Genomic DNA, 17,595 nt, shown 5'->3' on the forward strand with positions numbered 1-17,595 from the left:
AGCTGCTGGGCCCCAGTGACTCCCCAGACCCCATGAAACAGAAACAAAACAGAAAAAGTGATTTGCAACTCACCAAAGCAGTATTGTAAATCACAGCACCAGAGAGCTCTGGCAATAGCAAATCTCCCATAGAGCTGCAGTTGTGCTGCTGCGTACCTCCCAAGCTCCTGCTGCAAAGCTTGCAGCTGCTTTGGGCCAGGCACATCACACAGGCGTATCTGCAGTGCTTTCTTGCAAGCACAGGACATGCACAGAGACAGTTATCTGGGTGCCACTGTGTATGAAGTGACCATGAAGCAGACTGCAAACGAGCAGCAGAGCATCCAAGGAGCAGCACTAGTAAGGGGTTGCTGTTATAACCTGCCCAGCAATCAGAAATGGAAGGAGAAAGCTGTGAAGCTGCAATGGGACACAGCTGTGTAAGCAACAGTGGCTGTGCCATAAGGTTACTCCTTCAGGAAAGGCCTAGGGAAAAGCTCAGGGTTGGGGCTGGTGAGTCAGGCAGGGGGCCTGGGAACTGGTTGAGCTGAGCCAACAAGTCTGCAGAGCTGGGATAAAACCCTCTGGCACAGCAGGAAAAAAACCCATGGGGAAAAAAAACCTGAATGTTTTCTAGGAAACTGTTCCACCACCTCCATCCCTGCCGATAGTGGGAGTATTGAAGGAATATGATGCTTGCTATGGGAAATAAGGTATTAGCAGCACAGAACATATTCGGTGAGACAGCCATAGTCACCATCTGCCATGTGGGACAAGGCTGTGAAGGGTGACACAAGGACAAGCCCCTGCTCTGGCCCGCCTCCCTGCACCGGCAGGGGCTGCTGCCTTCCTCAGCTACTGGAATGCCCGGTGGGCTGCAAGGGTCACCCCATCAGGAAGTGGCAGCTCCTGGGAGTGAGCACTCACCTGAGCGGACCCAGCACCACAGCTCAGAAAGAACAAATTATATTTAATTCTATTAGCTTTGTGTGAAAATAGGTGTTTCCTGCCACCGCTTTTCCTACTTACTCAATTACTCTTCACCACAGTTAAGAGTAATTCACCACCACTTCTTATTCTGCCATGCCCAAAAGCCTTACACAGGCATCTCTCTTGCTAATCTGCTCCTAATAATACACTTATTAGACCAACATGCAATGCTGTGTAGACTCACCAGACTGTGCCCATCACCACTGTGACAGGCCCAGAGCTGCCAGGGAGCAGGGGTTTGCAGCCATCCCTTGCAGGGGGGCAAATAAAAGGGAGTAAAGTAGAAAATGGAAAAATAAGGTGTTCCTTGAGGAGTTAAATTAGCAATGATTACCGCCATAACTTCTATGAAGTTTCTGTAGAAAGAAGCATCATTTTACACGAGCATGGCTTTAACAGCAGCTTCCACACTCTCTGAGAGCAAAGCCACGTTGTTCTTATATCCCACCCCATCCTTCCCTCCATGTGTCACCAGCTGCCTTTGCCAGCTTGGGTTTGGCACCACAGCCCTTGATAAAGTGGCACTGGGGACCACTAAAGTGTCCCATTTCAGCTGTGCATTAGAGATGCATTCATCCATAGCTGCCTGCAAAGGGAAAGGAAAAAGCAGGGACTGCTTATTCAGAAAGAAGTGTTCCCTTTCCCTCTGGCCCGTCCTCTCGCTTGCCTTGTCCTTGAGTACTCCTTATTCCCAGCTGTTATCTGGAAGTATGGTCCTGTTATAAGGTGCTGTCCTTCAGGCCGGCTATAAAGATGTGCTGGGATGCAGCATTCTCCCAGAAGCAGCCCTGCTCCTGCATCATGCTGCAGGCCACCATCAAGCTGTGCTGTGGCATCGCCCATGACCACCTCCGCCACCTGCCCGGTAAGCACTGCTTGGCTTCCCTCCAGCCTCAGGAAAGACAGGCAGAAAAGAGATTCCTAAGGGAGATACTAAGTCTGCATCTGATGGGCATTCCCTTGGAACAGGCCTCCTTGGATATGGTCACATCTATGCATCTATTTTTTCTTCCATGTTGTATAATGCCTAGGGTGGTATTGGTCTTAGCTCCAAACGAGCTTCCAGCAGAGACACAAGAGCACCACAGCATCTTCCGCACATGCTCCACGCTCACCAAAGCCCACATATCTCTCCCTAGGGTTGAAGACAACAGCCATTGCAGCGATACAGAAGGACACAACAGAGCTGATGGTAAGAAGGTCCCATCACCTGTCTTCCAGAATTCCTTCTTGTGCTCAGAGGCTGATGGGGAAGGAGACAGGTAAGCTCAGCTTGGGTTCTTGGGTAAATTTACTAGCCCTGCTCACAGCATCCTGGCAACACATGATGGGGGGATGTGTATTAAAATGTACCCCTTTCCATCTGAGTTGAATCGTATTTGTGGGGACAGAGTTAATTGTCTTCTCACTGCTGGGCTGGTATCTAGCTCTCTGGTAGCTTAAAAACATTTCCTGTACTGGTGGCAAACTGGGTTAGTGGGGCAACCCTGAAATTCTGGGAAGGTAAATTGCACTGGATCCCCGCACAGGCAGCCAAAGCATTTAGCAGAGCTTGCAGTCACTTTTCAGTGTTTTGTTGCGTGTCTGCTGTGTCTCCAGTTCCACCACTTACCTAAAGACTTCAAAACCAGCAAATTCATGTGGACTTTTTTGAAGTGTAGCTTGGTCCAAAGGCTGCCTATGCAATGTTAATAATACCCCAGCAACGTGCAATTTGTACCACAGTGTTACTGGGAATTGATTTGGAAAGCAGTTTCAAAACCCTTTCCAAGTAGTCATCACAGACACCACAAATGAATGCCAGGGATACTCCTGAGAGTGAGGTTTTCTGCATCAAGCCATACTCCAGCCCAATAGGGGACCAGCTGCATGGTAAGAGCTGAGACTTTGGGTCAGCAAAACCCTCTGCTCCAGCTCCATTTGCACTTCTGAACCCACAGTCATACGCCCAGGGAAAGCTGGTGGGGAGGGGGGAGCTTTTCACATTGCTCTGCCTTGTTCCTGCAGCCTGCCATGAGCCAGCTGGAGATACCAGCCCCAGCCAGTTCTCCAGCGTGGACTTCTCCTACATCACCCAGGGAGAAGCAGCCCTGCAGCATGCACTGAGCATCCTGCAGCAGCACACCAGCTGGCGGGCAGAAATGACACTGGTACAGCCCGGCCACCACCTGCCTTTGCTGCTTCATGCCAGAAAAGCTTTTGGGAGGAGAAATGAGTCTGGGGAGGGGAGATTTGCTTCTCTTAGTCCTCCTGCTTGAAGGGAAACTGTGGGTGCAGGAGACATGCTGTGCAAAAGCATGCATGGCAAAGAGGGTTTCCAAGCAAGCCTTTGTTAAAAACGTTCACAAGCAAATCTGCAAAGTAAATAGCAAGAAAAAGCTTGAAAGGGGAACTCAGATATTAGTGTTCCCAGGGAAAGCCAGGAGCATTTCTGCCGAAAAACCCAATGGATTGCACCTTTGCTATTATTTACAGTGTTTGTTCATTAAGGTGTTTGCTGAATTGTTTAATTTGGCTAGAAGGGAGCTTTAAAAAAAAAGAAAAAAGGCAATCATAGTGGCATGATTTAGATATAACAGCTTTCGCCTGTAAACCAAGGGGTGATTAAAAATGGGACGGGGATGATTTATTGACGAGGCATTGCAGCACATAGCCAGTGCCTCCCGGGACATTGGGGTTGATGCAGGCTCTCTGCTCTCCCAGGACAACGGGGCCACCATGTCCAGCGCTGCCCTCCCTGGGCTGGGCAAGGTGTTTCGAGCTGAAGTGGTCCTGCCTATGCCAGTGGCACGGCTGCACCGGGAGCTGTTTGAGAGGATTGAGCAAATGCCCCAGTGGAACCCAGCCATCAGCACGGTAAAGGTAAAGTGGGGAGGGATGAATCACAGGCAGGGCAATATCATCATGGGCAGACATCAGACACTTTGCATCACCAGGATTGCTAGCATCAAAAAAAAATCGTATTTATTGAGGGGTTTAAGATTGCTGAAGGATTAAAGATAATCCTGCATCCTGCAAGAGCAGGATATCAGCCCAGGGAGAGAAGACGTGCTTTACTGGCATGGAACTGAGAAACGTGTTGTTTCCAAGCTTTTTTCCACACAGTGCCTGGTCACAGAGGTTTTTTCCACTCTGGGGGACTCTGATGTTGCTCAGACTTTAATGTGAGGGAAGAAGCTGTTCAGGGGAATCAGCTCAAAAAATGAGTCAAAACCAAATATATCATACTACGGGAGCACCCCCAGGAAGCTTATGTGTTGTCTTGGGCTTCTTTTGAGAATTTGGCTTATTACTCAGCTGCCAAATCACAGCATCAGTAAGCAAGCTGCCAGACTCAGAAAAACTCACTCCCCTAGCTTACCTGGGCTGGCTCAGATGCTACCCAGCCTCTGATTATTTATTACAACCACTTCCCTGTCCCTTCAAAAAAAGAAATAGCCTAGAGTCCCAGCCCAGGTGAAAAAAAAATGCAAAAAAAGATCACCCACTTTCCCTCTTAATAACGCACGAGGGGCTGGGATTTAATTATCACCAGATGCCAGCCGTAAGCTACCACCTTGCTGCTGTCTCTGCTCATGCTGCCACCCCATGATGCTGTCCCAGAGGTGGTTTAACATCCCCTAGGCACAGGTAAGGGGGTGCCAGGGATGACCCAAGAGGCGTAGCCACAAGAAGCCTAATCCCTGGGGCACTCCTTGCTCTGGTAGGTGCTGCAGCGCATTGGGACGGACACGCTGGTGACACACGAAGTCACTGCTCCCAGCCCAGGCAACCTGGTGGGCCAGCGGGATTTTGTCAGCGTGCGGCACCGCGGGAGGAAGGAGACAGCCATCTACCTGGTGGGCACTGCCACCCACATTGAGAAGCTGCCCCTACAGGAAGGGTGCATCAGGTAAACCCCCCCCAAATGACCATCGCGAGGTACCGTGTCCCTGCAGGGAGGAGACCACTGCTGCAGCCATGAACATTTGCCCCAGGCACAGCAAGAGGGGCATGCCAAGAGCTACCTCCCTGTTGCGTTTGCTCTGGATCTCTTTGCCCTGTTTTGCTCCCCCCAGGGTACATCTTAACCACCTGCTCCCTTGCCCACCACAGGGCCGAGTCCCAGCTGAGCTGCATAGTTCTGCAGCCACTGGCAGGGGACCCCAGTCGTACCCACTTCACCTGGCTCCTGAGCATGGACCTGAAGGCAAGTGCTAACATGTTGTTTGGGGTGCGACAGCAAGGGATATGAATCCCAGTGTGCAAATGCGCCTTCCTCCCTGGGATGGGTGCTCCAACTCTTTGACCCAGTGGGACCAAATTTGGGGTGTTTTCTCTCCCAAAGGGCTGGATCCCCAAGTCTGTCATTAACCGTGTCCTGCCGCAGTCCCAAGCAGACTTCATCAAGCACCTTGGCCGGCACCTCTCTACCACTGCATGCCCTTGAGTTGCAGAAGGATGCACTCTGTCCAACCACAAAGAACACAGCCTGAGCCGGAGACCCATTCTTGTCCTGCTCATCGCTGCTGCAATCAAGGATCCACAGCTACCAGCAATGGGCTGAGAGTGCACCCACCTGTGGGTGATGGGATAGAAATAGTTAATGAAATGGATCCAGGCGTTATCGCCCTGGTCCGGCTTAACCCCTGGTAACGGTAAAGAAAATACCAGGACTGGCTTAAGCCTTGGGAAGAAAACACCAGGTGTTAATGCCCTGCTGGAGCCTATGCTCTAGGAACTGTAAAGAGAACAATGAAGAGTAAAGATCCGTTAGCAAAACAAAGCAGGCGGTTTGCAAGATAAAGCAGGATGTGCATCTCAAAGACAGACCAAACAGTGCAAATATCTGTAACCCTCAGCAGTTTTGCTAAATCGGGATGATAAGGGAGTAAAAGAGTGGAAAGTTACTGCTTAGCACTTAGTAGGCTATAAAAGGGATGCCAGAAGCTAAATAAATGCCTTCAGATTTCACCAGAACTGGAGTCGTCTTTGATACACCACACCCGCCGAGCAACCCCAAGCATGGAGGACATCCTTCTCCCCAGCATCATGCTTCTGCTTCAGGGATGGAGCAGACCATCTGCAAACTGGGGCAACTGAGAGAACACTGAGCCTTGCATGAGAGGTTACCTAAAAGCCTTTGCCCAAACCTTGCCCATGAGCAGCTACAGTAGCTGGTGTTCAGCATCGCTCCTCCCTGCCATAGACAGGAGAAAGGGGATGCTACCAGAACATTTTCATGGTTCTTTATTACCTGACCATAGCATGAGTTGTCAGTGCAAGCTCAGGGGCTCTTCTTGGCCTGCACCGGTAATACATCTTTATTTATAACTTTTGCAACGGCTAAGCTATATATTTATGTGTGCGTATATGTACATATACAGAGCTTTTTCTCCTGCGATACCAACAGTAGCAGGCACAGACAGAGCAGGCGTATGATACTAAAGCCATGTCCCAGGGCTTCAGAAACGTACTTTCCATCATCAGTCCAATTGACTTAGTGTACTGCAACATGAGAGGCTGTTGAACGGCACATCAGAAAGCAGCTAATGGAAAAGGCAGCAGCAGGGTCAGACTCAGCCCCATGACCCTGTGACACAACATCATGCCCTCCAGGACCACAAATTTAAGGGAGCTTGTCACTGAAGACCTGCAGCATGATAAACCCCCTGCTGGGTTTTATCCTAGGAGGATTCCCAGGAGATCACCAGCCATCCCACATCCACAGGCCTTTGCAGCAGCAGGGATGGCTGGTCCGGTGATCCTGACATTATTCTGCACCCTGGGAACAAGCACATTGTACCATGAAGCCACTACCAACCACAGCTAGAAACAAGCTTTGCAAGAGTGAAACTGAGCAGCTGCATATCTCAGCATGTTATTAAAGTCACTGCAGGGTGCTTGTAATTTATACATCTGTGTGTTTTGCTGAGTCTTTGTCTTATTTAAGGTGGGGGGAAACCATCTCAAAATAGCTATGTGAAACTCCGGCTGATAAGGAGCAGCGGCTGGGTTGAAATAAAAGAGGCTGTGCTTTGTGTGAAAACCATTTCAACCACCACAGCAGGTCACACTCGTACTTCCATGCCTCTCACATGCCCATCCCCCAAACAAATCAACAGAAAGATTCTGATGTGAATTTATTTTTTTTTTACATTATGTTAGAGTTCAAAAAAAAAAACCAACAAAATTAATAAATATTAAAAGTTAAAAAGCTCTGAATCTCGTATATACAAAACTTTATACATCACTGTAACACTGGACAAGGTTACATCACAGGAATGACTTGGAGCACCTGCCAAGCCTAGGAGGATGAGGGGGGCCAGACGCACCCTCCCCTCCCAGCGACAGCACCAAATCCCTGCTGGCAGCTGGGCCATCGCAGCACTACACCACCATGCCCCAGCTTTCCATGCACTGTGACATCTGCAAGGCAAGAAGCGACCCAACCTTAGCCTGCCCTAGGCGCTTCTTGCACTCTCCTGGAACAAGCACCCAGGGCTAGGTCCCAGCCCTGCAGTATCACCCCCCAGAGCACTCAGTGTGGCAGAGGGGGTGGTTATCCCACCCTGTTTTAAATCTCACCCACCTCTCTCAGCTAGAGGTGGGGTTTAGCACCTGCAGCACAGCCCCCTTGCCCCGAAGGCCCCCCAAAGGGCCCTGGCTGGGGGTTGCAAGGGGCTGGGCCAGCCCTGAGCCACAGCTCTCCTCCGAGGTATAGTGAGGAACCACCGCAAATATTCCTAACACAGTCAAGCACTAATGCCCAGGACAGCACTGAAGGAAGGGGTGCAGCTGAGAATCTGGGAGGAAGGAGTGAGTATGCATGCATGCATGCACACACATATACTGCACCCTGGAGACATTACAGCCCTTTTTTGACAGAGGAAGGTTTTGTTTTTATTCAATGGCTCAAAGACCAGAGGGCAGGGGGCTGAATGTTTGAGAAAAGCCTTGCTTTGGGCAGTGAAAGGCAAAGCAAGTTCAGTCCTGCCCCGAGCCAGCCCAGGGCTGTTCCAGCAGCAGGATAGGGTGTGGGACAGCTTGCATGGGCCCCAGCCCCTGCCGCCAGGGAGAGATGCTCCTCAAAGAGTAAACGAAGCATTATCTTTGGCACAATAAATAAATGCTGACCCCCACGGAGGGTGGTGCTGGTGGATAGGCTGGCACGGGGTACGGCAGCGGTGTCAGTGGTCCGAGGGATGAATCCCACCCTCGTACATCCACAGTATCTTGTTGATCCAATAGGTACTAATACCTGTAACGCCTTGGACCTGGGCATCCCACCGCTGTGTTTCATCGGCATCCCTCCATCTGTCCACTCCCACGAGGTGTGCTGGTTATTGGCTCAGACAGATGTGTGGCTTCATTCCATCTTTTGTGAAGCCCACTTAATGCCAAAGGGCAGCACCCAAGAGGCAGGGATTTCGTGTCTCAGGTGCTTATAAGGGTAGTTAGATAAATGCTCTAACATTTGGAGACAATCCAGGGACAGAAGAGTGCACAAGCTGCAGCCTTAACATCTCTTCAGCCTTTTTTCTACTGTTGGATAGCTCCAGGTGAGCTTTGCAGAAGGAGTCCAAAGCTTAAAACATCAGGAATGCACAGGGGTATCCATTCATTTCAACTAAAGCATGTACCTCTACCTCTCCGCTGCCACAACCTACATCAAACCAGCAAAGGTATGCAGACTGACATGAGCTCCTCTGAGATGCCCCAACCTCAAGTTTCTTGCAGCCACATGAGTATTATTAATGCAGTGCTTCAACAGCACTGACAGCACCAACAGCACTGAAAACACCAGGCTCAAACAGCAGCATGCCCTAAACCCGCAGGCTCTCAGTACATGCCAAGCACCCTGGGCTACCCCACCAGCAAGCCCCAGACACCTGAAGAACTTGCCCAACACAGCTCACAGAGATGCCCTGTCCTGCTCCTCAGATGGCCAAAAGCAGCACCTCCAGGGCCAGCAGATGGACCCAAAACCATGCACATACTCCCGAGAGATCCCACTCTGCAATGCCAAACTGGTCCATCTGCCAAGCCCTGCCCTCCTGCGTCCCTCTGACCCCAAAACCTCCTCCCTACCAGCACTCATCCCCCACAGAAGCCCACCTTCCCCTGCAGCTGCACTTGGAGGCGCTGGATACCCTCAGCTGGCAGGATGCACACCCATAAGCACCAAAACCATGGCATGCCTGTGTCCTCAGGGACACAGCACAATGCCTGACCCTGCTTTGGGGAGGTTTTCAGGACTGTAACTGCTCCAGGCAGACCCTGTGCCTGGAGCTATCCTGACACCAAGCAAGGTGTGTGCAGCTCTAGGCTCCTAAAGTGCTGTGCATACATTTTGTACTTGGCACAGTTAATTTTTGTTCTACAGGAGGGAGTGAAATGGGAGGATTAATGCCATTAAAAAAGATGCAGATGAATATTCCTCTCTCCTTGCTTTGTAACTGCCCCTAAAACCCACTCCCGGCTTCCCAGTCATCCCTGTTTGTCTCCGAAAGGTGCTGATGCCCCACAGGCACTGGGTACCAGAGTGCAGGGATCAGGCTGGTGGTCCTGGGGAGGCCAGGCATTGCTATCAGCTCAAGGCTGGCCAATGACAGTATTGGCTAAAAAGTCACCACCAGGTGACAGGCATTTTTTACATGTATTTTTGGTTTTTCACCTTATTCTTATTGCTCCTGTTAATGTTGCCTGGACCATCTCCTGCCAACGAAAGACAAAAGCTGGTCTATGCTTCTTAGGCTCCATCTTCCCCCAGACATGTTTCCCAAACTCTCTATCCCAACACGGACAGCCCAGGGTGGTAGTTTGGGCACTTCCCCACATTCCCACCCACCACACCTTACCACCTACCTCTGGTTGCTTTTGCCCCCCCCCCATATTCCCAGCATCCTCCAGGACCCTTCTGTGCAGCACACCTGGTGTTGCTGCTTGGGGCAGGGGGAAGGAAAAAGCAACATTAAAGCCCACACCCCCCCAGTCCTTTTAGCACCTTGGGAGGAAGCAGCCTGTCTGCTCACAGCCAAGCCACCGATGCTTTCTTTGCTCCTTTTTGCCTTTTTTTCTGTGGCACTATCAACAGTAGGAAACCATGCCACAGCTGGGAAGGCAAGGGGGACCTTGGGAAAGAAGTGGTTTTCCTGTCAATTTCTGGGTGACTGGGTCATTTCCAAACCTGGCAGTGCCACCCATGAAAACCACCACTGGAAGGTGAGGGAAGAGAGGAAAAAGACGGGGAGGAGGAGAGGGAGGGAGGGAGGGAGGTAAAGGTTTCCCCTGCCCCATGAGGAGGTGTCCTGAGGGGTTACCTGGCTGCCTGGCCCCTGCCTGGCTTGCTCGGGGCTGGCAGCTCCCCAGGTAAAGCACCGCTGCTGGGCATCCCTCCACTGGTGGCTGGCCCGGCCTGAGGCACCGGTGTGGGGCCCCCCCGGGGTCCCCTGCCAGCAGAGGCAGTGGGGCCAGGGGAGAGCAGGGGAGCAGGGCTGGGAGCAGCAGTTCCCGGGAGAGCGCTGGGGCCGGTGGCGGGGGCCGAGCTGGTGGTGGAGGATGCTTTCTTGCTGCAGGATTCACAGCAGAGCTTGTTGTAGCCAGGGATGGAGCAGTAGCGAGCCAGGACCTCCATCTGGCAGAAGATGGACTTATCCCCAAGGCAGGGTTCCCCTGAAGAAGGACAGAGCAGAGTCAGGCAGAATGAAAGATGACGGCATTGCTCCCACCACTGCACTCTTCCGATCACAGGATCAGCTCGGTTGGAAAACACCTTTAAGATCATCAAGTCCAACCACTACCCCAGCACTGCCAAGCCCACCACTAAACCATGTCACTAAGGTCCTCATCCACGTTTTCTGAGCACTTCCAGGCACTTCCACCCCCTTTGCAGGGTGCTGTCAAACCTACTACTGCTCTCTGCCCCAGGCAGCAATTCTGGCAATGCTCGTAAAGGAAAGGGGAGTGAGGGAGCTGGAAAACAAAGCAAAGTGCTCAAGGTTTTTGCACATAGGAGAAAAGAACAGAGAGTGAGCGATGCTCCAAACCAGCATCTTAAACTAGACAGTGACATATCTCACCCCACCTATGAAGCGCTCCAAGGCAAACCCTTGCTTGGAGCAAGGGGCAAAAACCAGAAGCAGTGTCCTTACTGATGCAGGCTGAAAAAAAGTTCAAGGTAAAAACGAAAGGGCATAAAATGCAGGAGGCAAAGGGAAGTGCTACAAGGTGCCCAGCCAAAGGCAGTGGAAACTGCAAGATCCCAGACTCCACAAGATGGCAACCGAGCAGCAGGCTTTGCAAGCAGAGGCATCAGGGATGCAGCAGCAGAGAGTAGAGCTCCCCAGAACCACTGCTGGATGTGTGCCCTCTCTCCAACCCGCCTGTGTTTTCATTGGGAGCTGAAGAAGCCCTTGGGAGCATCACCCTCACCTGAGGAGGGACACTTACTGGAGGAGATCTTGCTAACAGGGTTTTTGTCTCCATCCTGAGGCACCCGCTGTCCTTTGGACGTGCCGTGGTCACTGGCGTCAGCACTGGTGGTGATGCCAGAGAGCTTCTCTGTGGAGAAAGCACCACGATGTCCAGTTGCCACAGGAGGCTGGGGGCACTCAAAATAGCTGAGTAGGGTGCTTTGGTGGGGGATTTTTTGTTCGAAGGGATATCCTTAAAAATGAGCTGCCAGTTGGCCCAGCACTTAAGCCACCCAAAAACCCCCAAGGTGAACTGTAAGGGTGCCCATCCCCATTGTATCCTTCAGCTTATCCCATCCTCAAACTGCCAGAAAACCCAACACCATCTACAACAAATATCACAGCCCAGAACAGCAAAGTAACAATATTTAGGCTGGCCTTCAGCCCTTTCTCTGCCAGCAGCATCAGGGATGTTCAACCCAACCTTCTTTGCTGGCGTCCCCGGAAGCTGAGGTGGGCTGGAGGAAAGCATGCCCCCTGCAAGCACCACCCCGTCCTGCTCTTCCTCTCACCCGGGCAGACGGCCACGTGGCAGCCCTGGACGGCCTCCGGCTTGTCCCCCTCGCAGCGCCCACCGTTCTCGCTGCCTTTGCACAGCACTTGCCGCTGCTGGACGCCTTCCCCGCAGCTGGCCGAGCACTGTGCACAGACACACACAGACAGTCAGTGATGGGGTGAGGAAACCAGCGTGCCCTGACAGCCACCCGAGGGCAAGTATTCACGGGTACTGGCACGTACAACTCCTCAGGTGGATGGTGCTTTCTAATAAGGGCTTTCCCTCTCCCTTTATAGCAAACCCTCTCCCTGCGCTCCACTGGGGTGCACAGCGATGCTGTCTCTTGTCTAATTCAGAGTTTCCCCACAAACCTCAGTGAAAACATCACTGGCTCTTACCTTTATCACCACCCCCACAAGAGCAGCCTGCTCCAGAAGCACCTGACCTTCACACCCAGCTCCTGTACCCTCCTCCTGACCCTGCCGCTCATCGGAGGGCTTCCCCCCCCATCCCAGCTCACCTCGGACCACGCGCCCGTCCTCCACTGCGCAGGGCAGGGCAGGCGGCTGCAGGGCCGGCGCGTCTCGGGGCGCTGCCCAGGGCAGTACTTGGTGTGCAGGGTGCGGTTGGTGCCGTCCTGCAGGCGCTGCACGCACTGCACCACCCGTGCCTGCACCCCCAGCTTGCCGCAGGACCGGCTGCAGGCGCCCCACTCCTCGGCCACCCAGCTGCCAGCGGGGAGAAGACAGACAGGGCAAAGGTGTTAGAGGAGATGCCCACACTAGGAAGCTGCTGGTACACTCCCAACGCGGCCCACAATACCCCATATAGATGACGAAAACACCTCGGGCCAGCCAGGGACTACTCACGTTGGCTGGGAGCACTCCTGGAGGTTACAGCGCCGCCGGATCGGCTTCGGCTTCTTGCCATTGTCACAGAAGTTTCTATGCACCATCCGGTTGTCGCTTTTCCGCCGGCAGCCATACTTGGTGTACTGGATGCCTGGCAGGGCACAGCATGGGTGGTGAGGCAATGGGTGCGGGGCTCCCACCCAGTTCCTCTCCTGCATCCCTGCAGGATGTGCTCTCAGATGTCACCACTCAGGCGGGACCCAAGCAGCACTTCACCCAGGCTTAAGGAGCAGCCATCTGCAAGATTCCTTGGCTCAAATCCACTTAAAAACAGCCAAGGAATTTAAAAAATCATAGCAGGTACATGGATAGACACAGGTATGCAAACATGATCACATAAGCCTGTTTTCATAAGATATCTGTCCAAAGGAGAACTAGATGATCTTAAGGTCCTTTCCAACCCTAACCATTCTATGAATCTGTGATAAAATGCTTATCTAAACTGCTCTGCAATAGTGGTTTTTAACACCTATATTCCTGTGTGGTAGATCCCCCAAATTACAGAGGTGCAAAGAACACGGGAATGGGTGTGGAGAAGAAAGCCAGGCCTCCAAGCAGTACCAAGTCTAGGTCTAAAGCCTTGCAACATGCGATCTTGTTGAGAAACACTTTAAAACGGCATCTGCATGTTTCCAAGCCAGGGATGTTCCAAAGGGCTCATGCACTGCCTAACATACCTAAGCACCCTCCCAAGCACGCGCTGTAGGCTGCTACAAAGGGAAAGCTACCTCCTCCGCACGCCTTGGAGCACTGAGACCAGCTCTTGAGGGCCCACTCATAGGAATCCATCTCCTCCAGCAGCACATTGTTGTTTCCAATCATGGGCAGCAGGTCCTCATGGATGATGTACCGGTACATCAGGCTGCTCCTTGCCTCCTCCTCCTGAGGGATGACCTGTGGGCAGAGAGGGCAATTGAAGAGGGGGAAGGAGAAGGAGGAGAGATGCCATGGGAGAGAGAAGGGAAGAGGAAGCCATTGAAACAAAAAGAAGTGAACAGTGGCACAGTACACACAAAAGTAGGAGAAACAAACCCCATTACTACCTCAAACACGATTAGGTGGGCTCTGAATGCAGAATTTACCCTTTGAGAACACACCTCGCCAGCTGTGGAGTAAAATGCTGCCTGAACTGCCCAACTCTCCAGCCTTGGGTCGTGTGTCCCTGGCCCCTCCTCTGACCTGCAGATTCACAGTCTATGCCCAAAGCCAGCACCGGCCAAGAGGATGGAAGGGAGTGCAGACCTATCCTTTCCCAGGCACCCAGGAAACCCAATACCTAACTACCTAAAACAGCAGTATAACTAAAATGAGATACGGAGTCATAAGCAATTGCTGCACAGAGCAAAATATGGTTAGCCTCAAAGGCAAGCACCCAAGTGAAGTATCCTTATGCCATTCCTGCACGCAGCTCACGGCCCCTTGCTTTTGGCTAGCTCATTCACCCAGTTTTAATGACATGCCTTACATCCCTTCTCTACCAAAGTCCTTCCATCACCCCCCAGATCCCATCACAGACCACCTTCCCTCTCTATATCACTGGGTAATGGTCACCCCGCACCCACAGAGCATGTGTAAACCAGACTTACCAAAACACTGATGGCTTCATGCAGAGGACCGCTGGTTTTCAGGCTTTCCTTGCCATGTTCAACAGTGTATTCCCATTCCAATCCCATCTCAATGAACACATGGCTTTTGGCTTCTTTGCCCTTAGCATTAAGGACAAAGTTACCCGTGGCTTGATTCTTAACAGCTGGAGGAAAAAAGGAAGTATTTCAACATCATTTCCTTTGGTCATTGCCTTTGAAGGACTGGAATGACCCAAATAAGACTCTTTGGATGGGAACTGTCAGAATAGGGCTAAAAAAAAGGTAGTGGGTGAAGGGAGAGGTGAACTACAGCATACTCACCAATGCTGTGGGATGCTGGCTCCATCTCTTCTATGTGAAGGTGCCTAGCTCCAGCCGGAATCTCAAACATCTTCAAAACACTTGCTGAAAGAGAAGGAGGAAGGATGGAGGAAAAGGCAGGTGTTCTCCAACCAGACACACTCCCGCTCACATCTACATGTGAATCCAGCTGACCCTGACCAAATCCACTCTCAAATCCATCCAGCCTGCTCACCTGGCTGCTTCGGGGTCTTGGCCAGCGTGCCCTTCACAGTCCGGCAGTGGGAATTGTCCCCTCCACAGACCCCACACTTGTCATCCTGCTTCAGGGAGCCGACCTCCTTGTCACAGCCAACGTGCTGTCACCCGTGGGGAAGAGAAGACAAGCAGAGTTACATGCCTGCAGCCCTTCCCATTGCTCCACCATCCCCCTAGCCCTTTGCTGCCCTTAGGGTCAGTCCCCAGGCTAAAACATGCATCCCCAAGGGGTAGTGAGTGGGTCAAGGGGATGCACAAGCTTTCTCCTGGACAGGCAAAGCACAGAGACAGTCATGCAGCAGCTGTCGGCTCCTCACCACACACTCGCCACGGACACAGATGCTGTAGAGGTCTCGGTAGCTGCACCGGGTACCATCATGAACGACCTGATTCATGAACACCACATCCCCCGTTCCCTCGGACTGGCAGATCAGCTCACACTTCTGAGCATCTGAGGCAAAACAAAAAGTAAAGGGGAAAAAGGAGGAAACAAAAAAAAAGGGGGGTTGTGGAAATACATTAGGGTGACTGAAGACAGAAACCCATCTCAGCTTGTAACCCTGAGCACAGCCAGATTTCCAAAGCCCAGCCTATTCATAAGCCTTATTTTGACACATCTTTTTGCTGCTCAAGAGTCTGCACTTTTGCCCAGCACGCTCAGAAAATTAAGAGAAGGCGGCTGGACGGGACACGCTACGAGATACAACAATGCAAGACACTTGGCTGTGTGCATGAGGAATACCAAGCCAGGCAGACAGACCTGGCTCCCATCCCAGCCTGGAGCAGCACGTTCCCCCACTGTGGCTCCGGGAGCGAGCAGGCAGGGCCATCACCCCACTGTCTCCAAGGAAAACAAGTCCTCTGCGTGCCAAAGCACACAGAAAGCAGAGATAAAACTTTTAAAGTAGCACAGAGTTATCTCTGACTACCATTACAAGGGGCTCTCATTTTCCTAGCACAGGAGGAGCAGGGAGAGATTTGAACGTGGGCTGATCCCAGCCCAGCTCTGCTGCACTTTGAGACAGAAGGAACCAGAGTACGTCTGGGTTCCCTATGGGTCACCTGAGGACAAGCATAAGAGATTGATTTTAAAGACCTGGCTGCTTGATGCTGGTTTACTGCACTCTAGTTTCCACCTCAGGAGCTTTCCACAACCCAACATCTGTGCAGCTGGCATAGTCTCCATTCCATGGTGATGGCCACCAGTGTAGCCTAGTCCAGGGGAGAAGGCAATTTGGCTACCGCTTCTTTGCTAGGACCTGCGGCCGCTCACCGTCGTGATGCTCATAGGGAAGCCAGGAGTGCTTGCTGTTCTGGTGGGTGTAGTAGGAGTTGCGCTTGGAGCACTGCTGGGCACGGAAATCCTGGTAGGGCCCCGGGCACTCCTCAGCATTGCACACTTGGTACTCATAGGGGGATCCCGGACAGTGACGCCCACCATATGCTGGGCTGGAAAAAAAAGCAGGTGGGTTAAAAGAGTGTCAGGGTTGGGGGGCGGGGAATGCTGTTCAAACACAACACAGCTCAGTGCCCGACTGCACGGCACAGGTCACATAGGAGCAGACGTCCCCATCCCTGCCAAGCGAGCGCACAAGGGGAAGAGCGAGGAACCTCTGGCTCTCAGCCACTTTGTTTTACCCCCGCTAAAAGAGACGGAGGCAGAGACCTAACGTACGGTGGGTTGTCACAGCTCCGGCTGCGAGTGCGCACGCCTCCACCACAGGTCCTGGAGCACGAGCCAAACTTGGACCAGGAGCTCCAACTGCCGTCCTGGCTATAAGGCTGCTCCGACGTCTTCCAGATGCAGTGACCTTTGAAGCACCACTAGAAGGGAAGAGAGAGACAGGTGGCTTTGCTCCAAGAGCCCAGCACAGCTCTACAGCTGGGACTCACAGCAGAAAATGCAGCAGAGGAACAGAAATAAGCAGGGCAGGTTCCCAACACATCTGTGCTTGAATCCGATATAGAAAAGCCTGCACAGTGGTGGTTTGCATCAGCTGGGAAGCTGGCAGCTGGGTTATACTGTCGTGTTTTTCTCTGGGGTTTACTTGTTCACAAGTATTTTGGTTTTTCAAACGATAGCTGGAAAAGCAGGCAATGGAGGAGGTTTGATTTGCTCCAAACATGATACACGAGCCATGCAGCTGCACAGACGGAGGACAAACCTGTGCAAAAGGCTGCTAAAGGCACAAGCCTGGCAAAGATCCCTCTGCAAAACAAATCCCTTTGGATTTCTTTTTGTAACACCGTATTTTTGAGTTTTTGGACTGGTTTTCTGTCTGCAGCCAAACTCCTCTTTCTACCCACACTGGACAACCAGTGAATTACACCTGGGTCCAGGACTGGATCAGCCCTGGGGACATCTCCCTAATGGCACAGGGGGATGAACCCAAACTTTTGTGTGGAGCACAGCAGCAAGCTGTTTTGTTTTCAGTAAGCAAAATAAAGAGCTCTGCACTTCTCCCAGGCATGTAACTATGCCTGGCACGAAGCTGCAGCATCACCCCATGGGCACCCAGACCCAGGGTTTAATTCCAGCCCTGGCAAAAAGCCAGCGGTGCCTTCAGGGGCCACTGCGACAGATGCAGGTAAGGTCCCTGAAGAGGCAAAACACTGACCAG

At 52.1% G+C, this 17,595-nt stretch overlaps 2 protein-coding genes across 5 annotated transcripts in view; one reads left to right on the forward strand and one right to left on the reverse strand.

The window, feature by feature from the left end:
• The first annotated feature begins 1,722 nt into the window (after nucleotides 1–1,722).
• LOC136010043 (steroidogenic acute regulatory protein, mitochondrial-like) lies at nucleotides 1,723–5,398 on the forward strand. The gene is made up of 7 exons (XM_065670647.1): nucleotides 1,723–1,834; nucleotides 2,109–2,231; nucleotides 2,977–3,119; nucleotides 3,673–3,831; nucleotides 4,677–4,861; nucleotides 5,065–5,158; nucleotides 5,297–5,398. Exons 1-7 carry the CDS (start codon nucleotides 1,723–1,725, stop codon nucleotides 5,396–5,398), a joined length of 918 nt encoding a protein of 305 aa, XP_065526719.1.
• A 1,677-nt stretch (nucleotides 5,399–7,075) lies between these two features.
• ADAMTS14 (ADAM metallopeptidase with thrombospondin type 1 motif 14) overlaps nucleotides 7,076–17,595 on the reverse strand; it is a 36,591-nt gene continuing 26,071 nt past the window's right edge. For 2 of the 4 annotated variants that reach the window (XM_065671047.1, XM_065671045.1), the window contains exons 11-22: nucleotides 16,650–16,798; nucleotides 16,248–16,423; nucleotides 15,292–15,425; nucleotides 14,952–15,075; nucleotides 14,738–14,821; nucleotides 14,417–14,580; nucleotides 13,559–13,724; nucleotides 12,789–12,921; nucleotides 12,440–12,647; nucleotides 11,936–12,062; nucleotides 11,401–11,511; nucleotides 7,076–10,623 (exon numbers count right to left, since the gene is read on the reverse strand). In XM_065671047.1, the coding sequence (XP_065527119.1) occupies nucleotides 10,268–10,623; nucleotides 11,401–11,511; nucleotides 11,936–12,062; nucleotides 12,440–12,647; nucleotides 12,789–12,921; nucleotides 13,559–13,724; nucleotides 14,417–14,580; nucleotides 14,738–14,821; nucleotides 14,952–15,075; nucleotides 15,292–15,425; nucleotides 16,248–16,423; nucleotides 16,650–16,798 (1,932 nt within the window). In that variant the 3' untranslated portion in view covers nucleotides 7,076–10,267. Of the gene's footprint in view, nucleotides 10,624–11,400; nucleotides 11,512–11,935; nucleotides 12,063–12,439; nucleotides 12,648–12,788; nucleotides 12,922–13,558; nucleotides 13,725–14,416; nucleotides 14,581–14,737; nucleotides 14,822–14,951; nucleotides 15,076–15,291; nucleotides 15,426–16,247; nucleotides 16,424–16,640; nucleotides 16,799–17,595 lie in introns of all 4 variants that reach the window. The other 2 variants (XM_065671046.1, XM_065671044.1) reach the window with 1 other exon arrangement.

The sequence above is a fragment of the Lathamus discolor genome, chromosome 3, assembly GCF_037157495.1.
Source record: "Lathamus discolor isolate bLatDis1 chromosome 3, bLatDis1.hap1, whole genome shotgun sequence".
NCBI classification, from domain to species: Eukaryota; Metazoa; Chordata; class Aves; order Psittaciformes; family Psittacidae; genus Lathamus; species Lathamus discolor.

What these genes read in the sequence shown, in the direction of transcription:
- LOC136010043 (XM_065670647.1), top strand. Translation starts at nt 1,723, where the DNA reads ATGTGCTGGGATGCAGCATTCTCCCAGAAGCAGCCCTGCTCCTGCATC. An exon ending in GGCGGGCAGAAATGACACTG is followed by an intron (nt 3,120 to 3,672) that starts GTACAGCCCGGC and finishes CTGCTCTCCCAG; the next exon opens with GACAACGGGGCCACCATGTC. An exon ending in TCCTGAGCATGGACCTGAAG is followed by an intron (nt 5,159 to 5,296) that starts GCAAGTGCTAAC and finishes TCTCTCCCAAAG; the next exon opens with GGCTGGATCCCCAAGTCTGT.